Source organism: Canis lupus, chromosome 23, assembly GCF_003254725.2.
Source record: "Canis lupus dingo isolate Sandy chromosome 23, ASM325472v2, whole genome shotgun sequence".
Classification (NCBI taxonomy): Eukaryota; Metazoa; Chordata; class Mammalia; order Carnivora; family Canidae; genus Canis; species Canis lupus.
This window is the reverse complement of record NC_064265.1, coordinates 30669478-30689337: the sequence shown is the minus strand read 5'-3', so window position 1 is coordinate 30689337 and position 19860 is coordinate 30669478. Positions and strand designations below refer to the sequence as shown.

Below are 19860 nucleotides of genomic sequence, written 5' to 3'. Positions count from 1 at the left end.
TTTCTTGCTTTGCCTCTCCCTCTCCTTCTTTTCCCCTTTGCTCATTTGTTTTGTTCTTAAATTCCACATAGGAGTATGATCATATGGTATTTGTCTTTCCCTGACAGATTTATTTCACTTGGCATTATACTCTCTAGCTCCAACCATGGTGGCAAGATTCTAAAAAAGAATGAACTGGCAAGATTTCATTCTTTTTTATGGTTGAATAATGTTCCATTGTATATATACACCACACCTTCTTTGTCCATTGGTCAGTCAAGGGACACATGGGCCGTTTCCATGCTTTGGCTATTGCAGATAATGCTGCTATTAACATCAGGGTGCTGTATCCCTTTGAATTAGTATTTTCGTATTCTTTGAGTCAATACTTAGTAGTGTAACTGTTGGATCATAAGTTAGTTCTATTTTTAACTTCTTGAGGAAACTCCATACTGTATTCCACAATGGCTTCATTAGTTTGCATTCCTATCAACAGTGCAAGAGGATTCCCCTTCCTTCACATCCTTGCCAACACCTGTTGTTTCTTGTTTTTATTTTAGCCTTTCTGATAGGTGTGAGGTGATATCTCATTGCAGTTTTGATTTGTATTTCCCTGGTTATGAGTGATGTTGAGCATCTTTTCATGTGTCTGTTGGCCATCTGGATGCCTTCTTTGGAAAAAATGTCTATTCATGTCTTCTACCCATTTTTTAACTGGATTGTTTGTTTTTTGGGTTTGAGTTTTATAAGTTCTTTATGTATTTTGGATACTAACTTTTTATCAAATATGTCACTTGCAAATAATTTATCCCATTCTGTAAGTTGCCTTTTAGTTTTGCTGATTGTTTCCTTCACTGTGCAGAAGCTTTTTATTTTTATGTAGTCTCAATAGTTAATTTTTGCTTTTGTTTCCCTTATCTCAGAAGACGGATCTAGAAAGAGGTTGCTATGGCTGATGTCAGTTACTGCCTGTGGATTTTATGGTTTCAGGCCTCACATTTAGTTAATCCATTTGGAATTTTTGTGTGTGTATATTGTGTAAGAAGTTGATCCAGTTTCATTCTTTTGCATGTTGCTGTCCAGTTTTCCCAACACCATTGATGATATGGTAATTCTATGTTTAATTTTTTGAAGAATCTTCATACTGTTTTCTACAATAGCTGTACCATTTTACATACCCACTAGTGGTGCACAGGGTTCTAATTTCTCCATATCCTCGTCAACATTTACTACCTTCTGGGTATTTTTTTTTTTTAACGGTAGCCATCCCAGTGGTATGAGATAGTATCTCCTTATAGATTTGATTTCCATTTCCCTAATGATTAGTGATGTTGGGCATCTTTTCATGTGCCTATGGCCATTTGTATAATTTCTTTTCAGGAGAGTCTCTTCAAGTTTTTTGCCAGCTTTTTAATTGGTTATTTGTTTTTCTGTTGAATTTTAGGAGTTCTCTATATATTCTGGATGCTAATCCCTTATCAGTTACCTAATACGCAAATATGTTTTTGCATTCTGTGGGTTGCCTTTCACTCTGCTCATAGTGTCTTTTGTTGCACAAAAGTTTTAATTCTCATTAAGTTCAATTTGTCTACTTTTGCTTTTATTGCCTGTGTCTTGATGTCATATCCAAGAAATCATTGCCAAATCCAATACTATAAGGCTTGTGCCCTATGTTTTCTTCTAAGAGGTTTTTTTTTTTTTCTTTTTTTGAACTTTTAAGTCTCAAGTTTAGGTCTTTAAATGATTTTCAGTCAATTCTTGTATATGATATTGAGACTCCAACTTCATTCTTTTATTTTGTTATGTCCAGTTTTCCCAGCCCAGTTTGTTGAAAAGACTTGTCTTTTTAACCCATTGAATGTCCTTAGCCTCCTTGTGGAGAATAATTTAACCATATATGCAAGTATTTATTTCCGGGTTCTCTATTCTATTCCTTCAGTCTATATGTCTGTCTTCCTAGCACCATACTCTTGATACCTGTAACATATGGCAAGTCTTGAAACCAGGAAGTATGAGTCCTCCAGCTTTGTTCTGTCAAGACATTGTAGCTATTCAGGATCACTTGAGATTCCGGATGAATTTTTGGACTTTTTGCTTATGAAAAAAAGAAAACTTGTTGGGATTTTGATAGCATTCAACCTGTAGGCTGTTTGGAGTAGTATCACAACAGTATTAAGTCTTCTATTCCATAAACACGGGATATCATAGCATTTATTTGTGTCTTCTTTAATTTCTTTCAGCAATATTTTGTAGTTTTCATTGCACAAGTATTTCACCTCTTTGATTAAGATAATTTCTAAACATCTTTGTGATACTATCATGAATAGAATTGTTTTTCTTAAATTCCTTTTCGGACTGTTTATTGTTAGTATATAGAAGAGCAACTGATTTTTGTTTGTTGATTTTGTATCCTATTACTTTGCTAAATTTGTTAATGAGTTCTAACAAAAAATTTGAGGGAGAATCATTAGAGTTTTCTACATATAAGATCATACCATCTGCCAACAGAGATAATTTTACTTGTTCCAGTTTGGATGCCTTTACTTTTATTTCTTGCCTAATTGCTCTGGATGGAACTTCCAATACTGTGTTGAACAGAAGAGGTAAAAGTGAACTTCCTTGCCTTGTTCCTGATCATGAAGGAAAAGCTTTCAGTCTTTCACTGTTGAATATGACTTCTGCTTTGGGTTCTTCATATATGGCTTTTACTATGTTGAGGTAGTTCCCTTCCACTCCTAGTTTGTTGAGTGATTTTTTTTTGTCATGAAAGACAGTTGGATTTTGCCAAAAGCCTTTTCTGCATCAATTTAGATGATCATGTGCAGTTTTTCCTCCATTCTGTTAATTTGGTGTATTACATTAATTGGTTTTCATATATAGAGAATCATCTTTGCATTCCTGAAATAAATACCACTTGGTCATGGTGTATAATTCTTTTAATATGTTGCTAATTCAGTTCGTCAGTATTTTGTTCAGGATTTCTGAATCAAAGTTCATAGGGATATTGATTTATAGTTTTCTTTTCCTGCAGTTTCTTTTCCCAGCTTTTCTATTCTATACTCTATTTCATTCATTTCTACTTTAGTATTTCCTTCCTTTTACCAGCTGAGTTTAGTTTGTTATTCTTTTTTTTTTTTTAGTTCCTTAAGTTGTGAAACGAGGCTGTTGATTTGAGACCTTTCATCTTTTTAAATGTTTTTTTATAGCTATATATTCCCCCCTTAGGACTGCTTATAAGTTGTGTTATGTTTTCATTTAATTTATATCTAAGTATTTTCCAATTTCACTTGTTATCTTTTTCTTTGATCCATTGGTTGCTTAACAATGGATTGTCTAACTTCCACAAATTTGTGAATTTTCCGTTTTCCTTTTGCTATTGGTTTCTGACTTCATCCTACTATTATCAGAGAAGAATCTTGGTATTGTATCTATCTTTTAAAATCTACTGAGACCCAATGTGTGGCTTAACATATGGACTGTCCTGGAAAATGTCCAATGTGCACTTGAGAAAAATTTGTATTCTGTTGTTATTGGGTAGAGTGTCTATTTCTGGAGTGCCTGGGGGGATGACTCTGGATTTCAGCTCAAATCATAATCTTGGGGTCTTGGGATTGAGCCCTGCATCAGGCTCCATGCTCAGTAGGGAGTCTGCTTGAGAAGTCTGTCTCCCTCTCTCTCTGCCCCTCCCTCCACTCTCTCTCTCTCAAATAAATAGATAAACTTTTAAAAATTTTTTAATTAAATAAAATTTTTAAAAGGAGCTATTTCTCCTTTCAATCCTATCAATTTTTACTTCATATATTCTGATGGTCTGTTATTAGCTTTATAATTATTGTATATTCTTGATGTATTGAACTTTTTATTAATATATAATGTCCTTCTTTGCCTCCTATAAACTCTTTTGGTTTAAACTCTATTTTATCTGATATTATTATAGCTAATGCTGCTCTCTTTTAGAATATCTTCTCTATACTTCACTTTTTAATCTGTTTGTGTCTTTAGATCAAAGTAAGTCTCTTGTCCTGTATATAGTTAGATAGTATGCTTTTTTTTTTCCATTATGCTAAGTTCTGTTTTTTTTTAAAGGACTTTATGTATCTTCTTCTTTTTTAATTTTTTTAATTTTATTTATGATAGTCATACAGAGAGAGAGAGGCAGAGACATAGGCAGAGGGAGAAGCAGGCTCCATGCACTGGGAGCCTGATGTGGGATTCGATCCTGGGTCTCCAGGATCGCGCCCTGGGCCAAAGGCAGGCGCCAAACGGCTGTGCCACCCAGGGATCCCTAAGTTCTGTTTTTTTTACTGAAGTTTAATTCATTTACATTTAAAGTAGCTACCTCATAAGGAGGGACTTACTTCTGTTAACATATTATTTGTTTTCTATATGCCTTATAGCTTTTTTGTTTCTCATTTCCTGCATTAACATCTTCATTTCTGTGTAGGTGATTTTTTTTTTTTTTTTTAGTGAAACATTTCGATTCCCTTCTCATTTCCTTTTGGATATATTCTATAGCTATTTTCCTTGTAGTTGCCATGGAGATTACATTTAACATCCTAGAGTTATAACACTCATTTGAATTTATATAATCTTGACTTCAATAACATAAAAAACCCTGCTTTTTCATAGCTTCATTGCCCACTGCTTTCAGTTGTTGATGTCATAAAATTACATCTTTATACATCATGTGTCTAAAAACGAATGGGGGCTCCTGGGTGGCTCAGTTGGATAAGCAGTTGGCTCTTGATTTCAGCTCAGGTCAAGATCTCAGAGTCCTGGGATTGAGTTTGCACTAGGCTCTGGACCCAGTGGGGAGTCTGCTTGAGGATTCTCTCTTTCCTTCTGCCCCTCCCCCCAGTTGTGCATATCTACTCACTCTCTCTCTTTCTCTCTTTCCAAATAAATAAAATAAATAAGTGGATCTTTAAAATAAATTAATAAAATAAAATAAAAACAAATGAATAATTGGTTTAATGCATTAGTTTCATATATATATAAAACAAAATGTAAAGTTACATTGTTATAATACTAGCTTTTACAAGAGCCCATTTATTTTCCTTTACTGTGATCTTTGTTTCTGCATAAAATTTCACATTATCATCTAGTGTCGTTTGTTCTCAATCTGCAGGACTCCTTTTAGCATTTCTTGTATGTCTAGTAATAACAGACTTCCCCAGCTTTTATTCATCTGGGAACATCTTAATTTTTCCCTCATTTTTGAAGAACAATTTTGCTTTGGATACGGGATTCTTGGTTGACAGGGTTTTTTTTTCTTTTAGCACTTTAAATATATTAGCCCACTACTTTCTGGCTTCCAAAGTTTAAGGATGAATATGCTATTAATCTTATCAAAGATCTCTTATATGTGATAAAACACTTCTCTCTTGCTATGTTCAAGATTCTCTTTTTATCTTTGGCTTTTAACAGTTTGGTTATTAAAAAATAAAAAATAAAATAAAAAAACAGTTTGGTTATTATATGTCTTCGTATGAGTCCCTACTTGGTGTTCATTTAGCTTCTTGGATATTTATATTTACGTATTTCATCAAATCTGGGACGTTTTTTGGCCATTTACTTCTTCAAATACTTTCTCTACTCCTTTCTCCTTTCTTTCTGTGACTCCCACAATGTATATAATGTACTGCATTTGATGTCCCACAGGCCCCTTAGGCTCTGTTCACTTTTCTTCCATCCTTTTTCTTTCCATTCCACACTATAACTTCAATTATACCATCTTTGAATTCACTGATTCTTTCTTTTGCCTACTCAAACATACCTTTGAATCTCTCAGTGAATTTTTACTTCAATCATTGTACATTTTTTAGCTTCAGAATTTCTTTTTGGTTTCTTTTTAAGTTTTTTTATTAATATTTCAATTTTGTTTATAAATTGTTTTCTTCACTTTCTCCACTTCTTTTAGTTCTTTGAACATTTTTAGGACAGTTGTTTTGAAGTTTTTGTCTACTAGATCCATCATTAGGTCCTTTTCAAGGACAATTTCTGTTGGTTTATTTTTTTTCCATTGAATAAGCTATACTTTACTGTTTCATGATATGCCTGTGATTTTCTGTTGAAAACTAGACATTTGAATCTAATAACATAGTAACTCTGGAAACAAAATCCCCCTTCTTCCCCAATGTTCCCAGGTTTGTTTTGTTTTTGTTTTTGTTTTTGTTTTTTATTGCTGTAGGCTGTTTCTGTACCAAGGATCAGAAAACTTAAGGTCCTTTTCGATCTTATTCCTTTCCCTGAATTTTCGCGGTAACTTTCTAATTTCTCTGGAACATATCATTGCTTTTGAATGCCCTAATCTTAAGTGTATGGCTCTCAAAAGGGAGAAAAAGAGAAATATGAAAGGGGAAAAAGGTGCTAGTCCTTCAAATTCTCTGGAAGTCACTTGGAGGAAGAAACACTTGCAACAATGAGGGGAGGTGCAATAAAAAAGGCTTCCGTCCTCTGTAACTGCACCTCCATGTTTAGAAGCAACAATCAGTGACCATAACATAGATACTTGATGTTTGCATGACAGGATGCTTTTTGCCCACCCAGGCCCCACAGCTGGGTGCAAGGTTCTCCTGAACTATGTGCAAAGCTGCCTGACTCAGAGTGGGAAGAAGGGGATGGGTAGCCAAAGTAAGAACTGAAATTAATTTTCAGTTTATCTTCCTTGCAAGACTTTCCCTAGTTGTTGAAAACCTTCAATAGCTTCCATAATTCCAGAGTAGCTACATCAAACAGATCTTACCAGTGTAATTGTTGTCTGGGTGGGGAGATAGATTCCTGGTGCTTCCTACTCTGTCATCTTCCCAGAATATTACTCCTCATTTATTTTGATGTTCAAATTTTTGCAAATTTGGCCACTGGGTGGCCCTTCAAGCTTGTTCTGGTGTATATTTCACAAGCCCCAATATTTTTTAAGCACTTCACTTTCTGACAGAATAAGACAGGCCTCTCTTATAGTTTCTGTACCAGCTCTGGAATATCTGTTTCCGGAATCTCATTTCTCTACAAAACTTTATCCTTTTAGTATAGAGTGGTATTTAGGAACCAAAATCTGGGTGCCACAAATGGTAACTGCTTTGGAAAGAAATTAATACTAGGATCTTTCAACAAATAGAGCTAGGAATACACACACACACACACACACCATAACATACATCTCCATCTATTTCCCTCTTTCCCTCTCCAACCATGAGTTCATTACTGATTCCTCTAATTCCAACTGAACACCACAGCAAATCTTCTAATTTTCTTCTCCATGTTTGCAACTTCCTTCTCTGAGAGAGAAACCTAGATCCCAATAGTCTCAATATTTTTTTAGCTCTTTGCTAACACTTCCTCCATACATAATCAATCTACTGATCTCCAGCTGCCTCTTTGCCCCAGTCTCTCAGGCTCCACTGCCCCTAGCCATCTCAAGGACAGGAAAGGGTAGAGAACAGATACTTATTTTTTAACTGAAGAAAAGAACAAAAAAAAAAAAAAGAAGAAGAAGGAAAGAGAGAAAGGTAAGAAAAAGGAAGAGTAAAAGGGGAGCCTTTTTATCTGTCTCCACAGTCACATACTTTGAAGGGCACATAGCAGGATGTTGTGCAGACTGAGGAATAATTGAGCAGAGATGGTCAGCATTGTTCATTGTTACAAAGTTCTGGGCTTCTTTTCCTCAACTCAGTCATTCTTCTATAATATACTGGGAAAGACTGCAGACTATCTTCATTTCAAAATCTAGAAATATCCATTCTGCAAGCAAAAGAACTTCCTAAGAAAACCCTTTCCTTTTCAGTATAATGTTCAACTTAACCCAGCTGTACCTGACCTCTAGGCCAACAGGTGCAGAGGCCACTGACCCTGGAGCTAAGTAGACTCTGGTAACTGTCATGTGTAAAGGAACAAAAGTCCCTGGTCAAAGGTAGGCATTCAGGGAAAGCTGGTCTTCTCTAGCATGCCATTTGCAGGACACCTGGTCAGGCTTGGCAAAGATAGGAATAGGATTAGAGGTCAGGGCCAGGGGCATAGTTTAGAGCTCCATGGCAGGGCTGGTTTCAGGCAAAATTGTGAAACAGGTAATATGTTACAGAAGCTGCTTCAGTTCTCACTCCAGGGCCCCTCTGACAATTGACTTCTCCTTGACCATAAAGTGGGTTACTAGGGAGGAGGAAGAAAGGGTGGCGGTGAATTTTGAGAGCATGGTATAAAGTGGGGCAGGACACCAGAATGTCAAGGAGTCTGGATTTTAAAATAAGGGAAGGATCTCAGGTATAGGAATCTGTTCCCAGAAGTAGAGTTTATTCCCAGATTTGTATTTGGAGATCATCTACCCATACAAAGCAGGAATGTAGTGATGATAAAAGTATCATTAGATAATTATAAAAGTAAGTATGAGAAATGATCGCAACTGCAAAGATTAGGACAAGAAAAGAACATGGCTCTGGTTCTCCCTGACTGGGAACATGACTAAAGCTAGTGTGCTTTGGACATTTACTTCTATAGAATAAGACTTTCAGTTATTTAGTGAATTAAGCAGGTTACTTAACTCTCGGTGTCTGTTTCCCATCTAGAAAGTGGGAATAATAATACCTACTTCATAGGCTTGTTATGAGAACTAAATTAGCAATTAAAGTAAATCACCGAGTATAGTACCCAGCACATTATTCTCCTTCTTATTTTTATTTGTATCATGACCAATATCTTTCCCCCTTTAAGTCCTGTGTACACAGCACTGTGAGCCTAGCCCCTCAGGTCACATCACATCAGGAAATCCTACAAGCATGCTGACCTCTATATCCTAGACAATGTAGCATAGGCAATACCCCAGGCAGAGCCTGGCAGCATTATTTTGTCTGTATACCAGTTACCTGTATGCTCCTTCTTATTCACCTGTCCATTCTTGAGGGCCGGTACTAAGTATTAACATGCACAGTCTGTGGAATAAAATGGGTATGAAATTGGGGCCAGAGATCCCTGGGTTTAAATCATAAACCACTTAAAAGCTACATGATATTGAACAAGTTTTTTCCAGTTTTACTACTGGACTCTGTTTTCTCATTAGCAATAAGAATACGAATACGGGGATCCCTGGGTGGCGCAGCGGTTTGGCACCTGCCTTTGGCCCAGGGCGCGATCCTGGAGACCCGGGATCGAATCCCACATCGGGCTCCCGGTGCATGGAGCCTGCTTCTCCCTCTGCCTGTGTCTCTGCCTCTCTCTCTCTCTGTGACTATCATAAATAAATAAAAATTTTAAAAAAAAGAATACGAATACGTATCTTCCAGGGCCATTTTGAAGATTACTCCCAGTGCTATTAAAGTGCTGGCCCTGCCAGCAGATGGTAATGATTATCATTATTATTAAATAGCTAGTGTGGACTAAATACTACCAACATGTTCAGTGACTTAATGAAGTGACCCCACATAATTTCTTAATGGCTTTGTCTATTGTTGATGGACCCTTCAGCAAAACATACTCTGCAAGACCATTTAGTACAATGACCTCGTTTTATGGAGAGAAAAACTGAGGCCCAACTAGAAGGCATAACTGGTAAGGTGTCCAGCAGCGCAGGCAAAGCTAGAACCTACTTTGGACTCAACATCCTGAGCTATCTTCATCATCCTGTAACTCACTGTACTAGAGGGTCATTCATACTTTCTCCCAGGATTATTTAGGTATTTCATTTCCCATTGCTTTTTCATCAGGAGAAGCCCAGTCCTGAGATGTTCAGGTGGGCCCATGAAACGTGACTAGTTAAGCAGAGCAGAGTCTAGTACTTGTGGGGCAAAACAAACAGATCACTGGTCCCTCTACTGCCCCACAGCAAACGCCTCTGTTTGATGTCCTACTCTCCATGGGAAGAGAAGAGCAAAGTTTACCTATTTCTCAGCTGTTCCAAAGTAAACCTCTGGCCTATACAGATCTATATAAAATTGGTATCAACTGTTGGATTCTACAGTTGAATGATTTTACTTTTTTTAATTGTTCTAAACATTCCTACAGATAGGCCTTATACATAAATATGTACAGCTTGTCTATATGTGTAATTTAGTAAGACTTCTTAGCACCATAGGGTTGCATCTGCCTGAAAACAGATTAAATAGCTACTAACCTCACTCCTTCACCTCAGAGGAAAGTGGTATGAGGTCACAGAAAAATCACTGAACTGAAGCTATGAATACACAAAAATTGTAGGTCAAGTAGTGTGTGTGTGTGTGTGTGTGTGTGTGTGTTACTAAGGTTAGAGTCCCAGGATCTTATTATATCTGAAACAAGTCCAATGGTATCCTAAATATGTTGAAATGTGAAACACTAATTATCTGCTCTGGTCATCTTTCCAAGTTCTTAAAATTCAAAGAAAAGTAGGTAGGGTACTTGATAACTCTTACCTGGTGTCAGATCTCTGTTGGTCCAGGATCTTTGAGCTCCTTCCTCAAGGTTATACCACCAAAGACTGCAGGTTTGGCTCTCCTGGTGGGGAAAACTGGCAGCAGAAATCTAAGCCCCTCGGAGCCAACAGTCTCTGAGGTTTTGGTCAAGAGACCTTGAGAACTTTGTAGGAAATGAAATGCTAGGAGCCTTCTGGAAGCACCAACATAAAAGATAAACATGCAGGTGGCTTCCTGGGGGCAGCCTGGAGGGAGATGACCTAGGAGTAGATGTGAAAATACCTTTCCTAAGAAGGACCAAAGTGTCTGGAACAATCTGGAGCTAAAAGTGGAATCAAAATCGCACAGAAAAGGGACAATAAGGATGAAGAAACAAACAAGGTCTAGACCAAAGTAGACAAGAGAATAAAACCAAGAAGCCCTAGAAAGCAAGTTACTATGTTTTTAAATCATGCAAAAAATGACAGAAGAAGGAGCTCTATGAAGTAAGAAACACTTTTCTAAAAACAGCCTTATTATAAAAGTTCAGGGAAACAAATTTAACCTAAGTTGAACAACAGAAAGTACCACGGTCAAATATCATATTGTTAGTACACAAAAATAAAAAATAATATGTCTACAGACAATGAGACTTTGCCAGAAAGATTTGCCCACTAAATACCCAAAACCTGCAATCTGCACAAAGGTATGAAGAGAGCTGGAAACAATAAAGATTTGGGTAGATACTAAAGATTTCTTTTTATCACTTAAAAATGTCACTAAAAGATAATTGATGCTTGATGTAAAAATAATAAAAGTTATTGCAAGTTTCTAATGTATGTGGAAGTAAAATATGTGATAGTAAGAATACAGAAATTAAAGAGAATAATCAGGGATCCCTGGGTGGCGCAGCGGTTTAGCACCTGCCTTTGGCCCAGGGCGCGATCCCGGAGACCCGGATCGAATCCCGCGTCTGGCTCCTGGTGCATGGAGCCTGCTTCTCCCTCTGCCTGTGTCTCTGCCTCTCTCTCTGTGTGTGACTATCATAAATAAATAAAATTTTAAAAAATTTTTTAAAAATAAAATAAAGAGGATAATCAGTGGGGTAGTGCAGTCAGCTTGTGCTAGCTTGCAAAAACTGATTGCATATATCTCTTCTAAATGCTGTATTCGGGATCCCTGGAGGGCTCAGCGGTTTGACACCTGCCTTCGGCCCAGGATGTGATCCTGGAGTCCCAGGATCGAGTCCCCGCGTCGGGCTCCTTGCATGGAGTCTGCTTCTGCCACTGCCTGTGTCTCTGACTCTCTCTCTCTCTGTGTCTCTCATGAATAAATAAATAAAATCTTAAAAAAAAAAACCGTTGTATTAATTGACAACACTTTGGTAGCTTGAAATCATCCATGGTAAAAGTACTTACTTCAGGAAATTGGCAAGTGATACAAATCAGGGCCTTTTCTTTTTACCTTGAAGACCTTGTTGTTGAAAGTTTATACAGAAATCACTGACAAAAGAGGAACTATAATATTACAGGATCTTACATTATACACGAAGTGATATGACATTAAATTTATTTTTATTGATGTGTAATTAACATACAGTATTATATTAGGTGTATAATATAATCATTAAACAATTCTATACATGACTCAGTGCTCATCAGGATAAGTGTACTCTTAATCTCCTTGATCTATTTCACCCCTTCCCCCACCCAGATCCCCTCTGGCAACTATTAGTTTGTTTTCTGTATTTAAGAGTCTGGTTTTTTGTCTCTTTTTTTCTTTGTTCATTCATTCTTTTTCTTAAATTCCATATATGAGTTAAATCATATGGTGTTTGTCTTTCTCTGACTTATTTCTCTTAGCATTATACCCTCTAGGTTCAACCATGTTGTTGCAAATGGCAACATCTAATTCTTTTTTAGGGCTGAGTAATATTCCATTATACACATACAAACACCATGCTTTCTTTATCCATTCATCTATTGATTAACACTTGGGTTGCTTCTGTATCTTGACTATTTCAAATAATGCTGCAATAAACATAGGGTTGCATGTATCCTTTCAAATTATCATTTTCATTTTCTTTGGGTAAGTACCCAATAATAGAATTACTAGATCATATGGTAATTCTATTTTTAATTTTTTGAGGAACCTACATTGTTTTCCACAGTGACTGTAACAATTTGCATTCCCACCAACAGTACATAAAGATTCCCTTTTCTCCACATCCTTGCCAACATTTGTTATTTCTTGACTTTTTAATTTTAGCCATTCTGACAGGTATAAAGTGATATCTCACTGTTGTTTTGATTCACATTTCCCTGATGATTAGTGATATTGAACATCTTTTTAAAGACATTAAAAATAAAAGAAAAATAGCTAAAAGCCGATAGAGAAGATAAAAAGTAATATTTTAAAAATGTAAGCCAATAAAAGGCAGAAAAGAGGAAGCAAGAAATAAAGAACACAGGAGACAGAAAACAAATATTAATAATTACGTTATATATAAATGAACTAAACACATCCTTTACAAGGGTAGAGATTGGGGTACCTGGGTGGCTTAGATGGATAAGTGTCTGTCTTCAGCTTAGGTCATGGTCTCAGGATCCTGAGATTGAGCCCTGCTTTGGGTTCCCTACTCAGTGGGGAACCTGCTTCTTCCTCTTCTTCTGTCCCTGCCCCCTGCTCATGCTCTGTCTCTCACTCTCTCTCAATAAATAAAACCTTTTTTAAAAGTTAAAAAACAAAAAATAAATAAAAGGGTAGAGATTGTCATACTGAATGAAAAAATAAAGACCCAACCACGTGCTCTTTATAAGAAGCTCTCCTGGGATCCCTGGGTGGCGCAGCGGTTTGGCGCCTGCCTTTGGCCCAGGGCGCGATCCTGGAGACCCGGGATCGAATCCCACGTCGGGCTCCCGGTGCATGGAGCCTGCTTCTCCCTCTGCCTGTGTCTCTGCCTCTCTCTCTCTCTCCCTGTGTGACTATCATAAATAAATAAAAATTTAAAAAAAATAAGAAGCTCTCCTTAATATAAACAGATGGATTAAAGTAAAAGATTGGAAAACAGGGATCCCTGGGTGGCGCAGCGGTTTGGCGCCTGCCTTTGGCCCAGGGCGTGATCCTGGAGACCCGGGATCGAATCCCACGTCGGGCTCCCGGTGCATGGAGCCTGCTTCTCCCTCTGCCTGTGTCTCTGCCTCTCTCTCTCTCTGTATGACTATCATAAATAAACAAAAATAAATTTAAAAAAAAAAAAAAAAAAAAAAAAGATTGGAAAACAATATTCCCAAGCACATACCAGTCAAAAGAAAGATAGAGTGGTCAATTAATATCCAATGAATTAGACTTAAGAAGTACTACCAGGGACAATAGGGACTTTTCATAATGACGAAGCAGTCAATTCATTAAGAAAGCCTAACATCCTAAATGTGTATGTACCTAACAGAACAAAATAATATAAAGCAAAATCTGACTGAACTAGAAGGAGAAATGAGCAAATCCATACTTACAGTTGAGTATCTCAATCCTCTTCTGTTGGAAATTAATGCAAAAAGTGACAGAAAATGAGTCCAGATGGAGAATTTGAACAATAACATTAACCAATTTGACCTAATTGCTATTTATAGAGCCACACTACATGTACTACATGTTACAGATCTATACATTACAGAACTACACCCCCAAAATACAGATTACATTTTTTTCCAAGTGTGCATGGGACAACCACCAAGATAGACCATAGTCTGGCCATTAAAAATAACTCAATAAGTTTAAGGGGATTGAAGTTATACAGAATATATTCTCTGACCACAAAGGAATTAAATTAGAAATCAATTAACAAAAGGCTATCTGGGAAATCATCAAGTATTTGGAAATCAAAAATAACTTTTAAGGGATCCCTGGGTGGCGCAGCAGTTTGGCGCCTGCCTTTGGCCCAGGGCGTGATCCTGGAGACCTGGGATTGAATCCCACGTCAGGCTCCCGGTGCATGGAGCCTGCTTCTCCCTCTGCCTGTGTCTCTGCCTCTCTCTCTCTCTCTCTCTCTGTGTGACTATCATAAGTAAATAATAAAAAAATAAAATAACTTTTAAGTAATCAACAGATCTAACAAGAAATCTTTGGGAAATTAGAAAAAATGTTACCTGAATGGTAAAGAAAACATAACATACCAAAATTTTAGGAATGCAGCCCAAATAGTACTTAGAAGGAAATTTATAATTTTAAATGTCTATATTAGAAGACTGTTCTAAACTGATCTAAACTTGTACCTTAAGAATCTAAGAAAAAAGCAAATTAAATGACAAGTAAATAGGAGACAGGAAATAAGGGCAAGAACAGAAAATGAGATAGAAAATACACAAATAGTGAAAATTAAAAAAAAAAATTTGTTCTTTGAAAAGTTCAATAAAATTTATAAAGTAACTAGACTGATCAAGAAAAATGAAGGGATAGAACACAAATTACCAATATGGAAAGTAGAAGAATAGATGTCATTTATATCCTATAGATATTAAAAGATAATAAGGAAATATTTTTGGACAAGTTTATGGCAAAAATAGACCATTTTGATAAAATAGACAAATTCCTTGAAAAACACAAATTTACAGTTTTATATTTTCACTGGGTCTTCTTTAAGCCTTACACTTTTTTCTTTGTTATGCTTATGTTTTCTTTTAAATCCTGGGGAATGTTTATAACAACTGTTTTAAAGTTAATTGACTGTATCTGATAAAGGCTTAATATCCAAGACCTATAAAGAATGTATCAAACTCAACACTCCAAAAATGAATAATCCAGTTAAGAAATGGACAGAAGACATGAATAGACATTTTTCCAAAGACGATATCCAGATGGCTAACAGACACATGAAAAGATGCTCAACGTCACTCATCATCAGAGAAATACAAATCAAAACCACAATGAAGGACACCTGGGTGGCTCAGCAGTTAAGTATCTGCTTTTGGATCAGGGCATGATCCCAGGATCTGGGATGAAGTCCCACATCGGGCTCCCTGCGGCGAGCCTGCTTCTCCCTCTGCCTTTGTCTCTGCTTCTCTGTGTGTGTGTGTCTCTCTCATGAATAAATAAATAAATCTTTTTTTAAGAAAAAAGTTTTTTAAAAAACACGATGAGACACCTGTCAGAATGGCTAAAATAACAGCACAAGAAACAACAGGGGTTGGCGAGGATATGGAGACAGAGGAACCCTCTTACACTGTTGGTGGGAATGCAAACTGGTGCAGCCACTGTGGAAACCAATATGGAATTTCCTCAAAAAGTTAAAAATAGAACTATCCCATGATCCAGCAACTGTACTACTAGGTAATTACCCACTGGATACAGAAATACAGATTTGAAGGGGTATATGCACCCTGATGTATGTAGCATTATCAACAATAACAATAAGCATTATTTCCATAACAATATGGAAAGAGGCCAAATGTCCGTCAACTAATGAATAAATAAAGAATATATATGTACAATGGAATATTAACCATCAGAAAGAATGAAATCTTGCCATTTTAGCAATATGGATGGACTTAGTCAATTATGCTAAGCAAAATAAGTCAGTCAGGAAAGACAAATACCATATGATTATAGTCATGTGGAATTTAAGAAACAAAACATATGGACATGTGGGAAGGGAGGGGAAAGAAAAAGAGAGAGAGGGAAACAAACCATACGGGATTCTTAACAATAGAACAAACTGAGGGTTGATGGGGGGGTTGGGGATGGGCTAGATGTGTGATGGGTATTAAGCAGGGCACTAGTGGTGAGCACTGGGTGTTGTAAGTGATGAATCACTGAATTCTTCTCTGGAAACCAATATTGCACTGTATGTTAACTAACAAGAATTTAAATAAAAATTTGAAGAAAAAAATTTTTTAAGTTCATTATCTAAATACTATCATCTCCTTGGTTTTTAGGTCTGTGGAGGCTTAAAAAAAAAAGCTTTCATTTATTATTTGAGAGAGAGGGAAGAGAGGCAGAGGGAATCTCAAGTAGATTCTTAAGCATACTCTGCACTGAGCACAGAGCCCCACACAGGAATCAATCTCATGACCCTGAAATCATGACCTGAGCCAAAGTTGTGATTCTGGTGCTTAACCGACTCAGCCACCCAGGCGCCCCTCTAAGTATGCTTTTATAGAATGATTTTTCTTTTGATTCTGAGTCAAATTTTATGCTTCTTTGCATATCTGGTAATTTTTGCATACAATGCTGGATATTACATATACTGCATTTTCAACGTATTTAGATTTAGTTGTCTTCCTTTAATAGGTATTGAAGTTTATTTTATTATTTTAAGATCTTATTTATTTATTCATGACAGACACAGAGAAAGAGAGAGAGAAAGAGAGGCAGAGGGAGAAGCAGGCACCATGCAGGGAGCCCGACACGGGACTCGATCCCGGGTCTCCATGATCACACTCCGGGCCAAAAGCAGCGCTAAATTGCAGGGCCACTGGGGCTGCCCTGAAGTTTATTTTAGAAGGCAGTTAAGTTACTTATAGATCAGCTGGATCCTACCAAGGCTAGTTTCATTTTCAGGGCAGTTATGGAGCTCCTTCAGTCTACAGCTACTTTATTTATCCTCACATCCAAGATCTAACCTTCAGTGAAATCCTTAGGTGTTTGATTAGGTCTCTTCACTCTGATTAGGAACACAAATGACTCCTAGCTCTGTGTGGGTGCTGGGAATTATTCAGCTTATAGTTTTCTCTCAGTTATTCTTTGTCTAGTTGGATGGATTTCAATTTCATCCTATACTCATGTGGATTTGTATTTCACCAAACATTCAAGGAGACTCTTCTACAGATTTCCTCTGTATACAAACTCCAGTCTTTTTACTTCTCTATGCTCCTCTCTGTTTCCTCAGCTCAGTGAGACAGGCTTTCTTGGGTTTCCCCTCCTTGTGCCATCATCTGGAAACTCCCTCTAGACAAAAAGTAGGGTCATCATTCTGCTTACCTCTTTTCTTTCCCTTCTTTCAAGGACCAGAGTCCTGTGCTGCTATTGTCCAATGTTTGAAAACAGTTGTTTCATACACTTTGTCTAATCTTTTAGTTGTTTATGGAAAGAGGGCAAGTCCTGTACTGGTTGCTCTTTCACAGACAGAAGCAGAAGTCCTACACTCATAAAACTAACAGTTAACAATATATACCTTAGGGTCCCATTCAGTATTTATTGAGGCACTACCATAAGCTGCAATTATGGTAATACTAGATAGAGCAAAATCTCTGATAAGAAACTGACTTAAATGAGTGTAAATCATACTTTCAGGAAATTGACTGTAAAAAGGGAGTAGGGTTAGATTTTTGCAGTAATTTTAGTGTTTTCCAATTAATCTGAGTCATGATTTTGATTCCACTTTATGAATTTTAAATGTTCAAATATATTTTTAAATAGACAAGCTCATTACTTATCCTTTGTTTTTATTATGTAAGTCCTTGATACTGCACACACAGATGCTTTTTTTTTTTCACACTTGTAATCACCACTCAGACTCCCTTCAGATAGATTTATTGCTTAAATTCTATTTAAGTGATTTGACTCTTGGGTAAAATAAAGAATAGGGAGGGAAGATGAGCTAGTATTATATAGTTCTTTTAAAAGGTACAATTTAATAGATACTAAATTTGGAAGCATAACTCTATAACTCTAGTATAAAGACATAGTTTTCTCCCCTTAAAAAAATCTGAGGACATTTAATGAAGTTTTCTGAGAAAACACAATAGTTTTTATTCATTTTAATTTTTGTATCAGTTATAACATGTAATTCTAAAACAACTGAGGTTAATAGAGGCCCACATGCAGACAAGCAAGGATGTGTCTCCATCGTATTTGTGGTCGCTGAGCATCTCTGTAGTTGCCCACTTTGATCAGTTTTTAATGTACATGGAATGTACAGGCGTCCTGAAGTTCTGTGAAGCAAAACATAACAGAAAGACTTTCAGGTACTTCCTGTGCTTACTCAACAAGTCTGTTCCTGTTTTCTGAAAGTAAATGCTAGGTAATAATAGTTTTTTTTTTTTTAAGATTTTATTTATTTATTCATGAGAGACACAGAGAGAATTCTCGATCCCAGAATTCTGGGATCACGCTCTGAGCCAAAGACAGACACTCAACCTCTGAGCCACCCAGGAGTCCCAGTAATAATTCTTTAAAATTCTTTCATTCTCTTCTCTTCTCTCTCTCTCTCTCCCCTAACTAACATCAGTGCTATCCTTAAATAACTACATTTTCCTTTCCTCCTGCTCTCATCATCTTCAACACACAATATAATTCAACAAAACTTTAGGCACACTCCCAGAAATTTGATTATCCTAGCTCAATTTTATTTCTTCAACTTAATCCTTTTTGAGGCAACTATGTTATTGTAAAACACACACATACACACACACATACATATAAATTATGCCATTCTAATATATATGTATATAAAAAACTAGAAAGGGTACACTATTGTACTAACTTCATTTTGTTTGTGTTGATATTATTTATACATTTTACTTATAATCTTTGAAAGTTGATCCTTTATGAGTGATATATAGGAGTCATTTCCCAACCTTCTCCCTACACTGAAGGGCTCACATATGTGTACCTTTTCATTTTGTTATGAAAAAAATGGAAAAGCACAATTAAACAAGTCTAACTTCCAAATGTCAATTACACTCTCTGTCTCCTTCAAATGATTTGGTCTTTTTTTTTTCAGGTAGCCTCTTACTTGTTGTCTAATTGAGCTGCCTCACTGCTAAGTCTGCATCCTCCTGCAGGGCCAGGAGCAAGCCCTCTCCATCTATGTGTTCCTATCAGTCCTGGCCCAGGGCTTGGCATACGATGGTCCTTAATACAAACATGTTTACCTTGATTCCCATGGTATTGTTCCTCAGTGTTTTATTCTACTCACCAGAGTGTAAGCATTGTCCCATGTTATCAAGAGCCTTAAGATACTCTGGTCCTAAGTATTTTCGATAAGTTGTTCCATCCTGAAGGTTAGCCAAACATGCCGTGTCATCACTGAAGAGCAGGTCCTTGGATGAGGATTGAAACATCTGGAACATCCTGTATTCAAACCCATTTCTTCCAAAGAGCTCCTGAGTTAGACAGACAGACATACAGACAGTGAGCACAGTGCCAGGGAGCACGAGGCTGTGCTTCTGAGGCTTCTTCTGCTCAGATCTGAGTCTGCTGTGCTGCTCAGCTCCAGCCCCTGGGAGACTTGGGACACACAGCACTATTAAGGCAAAAATTATGGGCTCTGGGTTCAAATCCTGGCCCTAGCTTTGCCTTGTCATGTGACTTTAGGAAACTTCTTGAGCTCAGTGAACCTCAGATTACTCATTTGTAAATGGAGATAACACTAAATAGTGAGATAATGTATGTGAAGTAATTGCTAAATGGAAAAAAAAGCTTCGAGTTTTGTGGCCAGTGTATCACACTACTCCGATCACTGCTGGATATTTTCAACTTTCCGGGTCATACTACCTTTCCTCTTGCTGCCCAAAGCCCTTGCTGTCTT

At 37.0% G+C, this 19860-nt stretch overlaps 1 protein-coding gene across 1 annotated transcript in view; it reads right to left on the bottom strand.

Moving 5' to 3' along the window:
• Positions 1-18055: 18055 nt before the first annotated feature.
• LOC112661065 (inhibitor of carbonic anhydrase-like) overlaps positions 18056-19860 on the bottom strand; it is a 39023-nt gene continuing 37218 nt past the window's right edge. Inside the window, exons 16-17 of the mRNA XM_025448928.3 lie at positions 19249-19435; positions 18056-18262 (exon numbers count right to left, since the gene is read on the bottom strand). Of these exons, the coding sequence (XP_025304713.1) occupies positions 18228-18262; positions 19249-19435 (222 nt within the window). The 3' untranslated portion in view covers positions 18056-18227. The remainder of the gene's footprint in view (positions 18263-19248; positions 19436-19860) is intronic.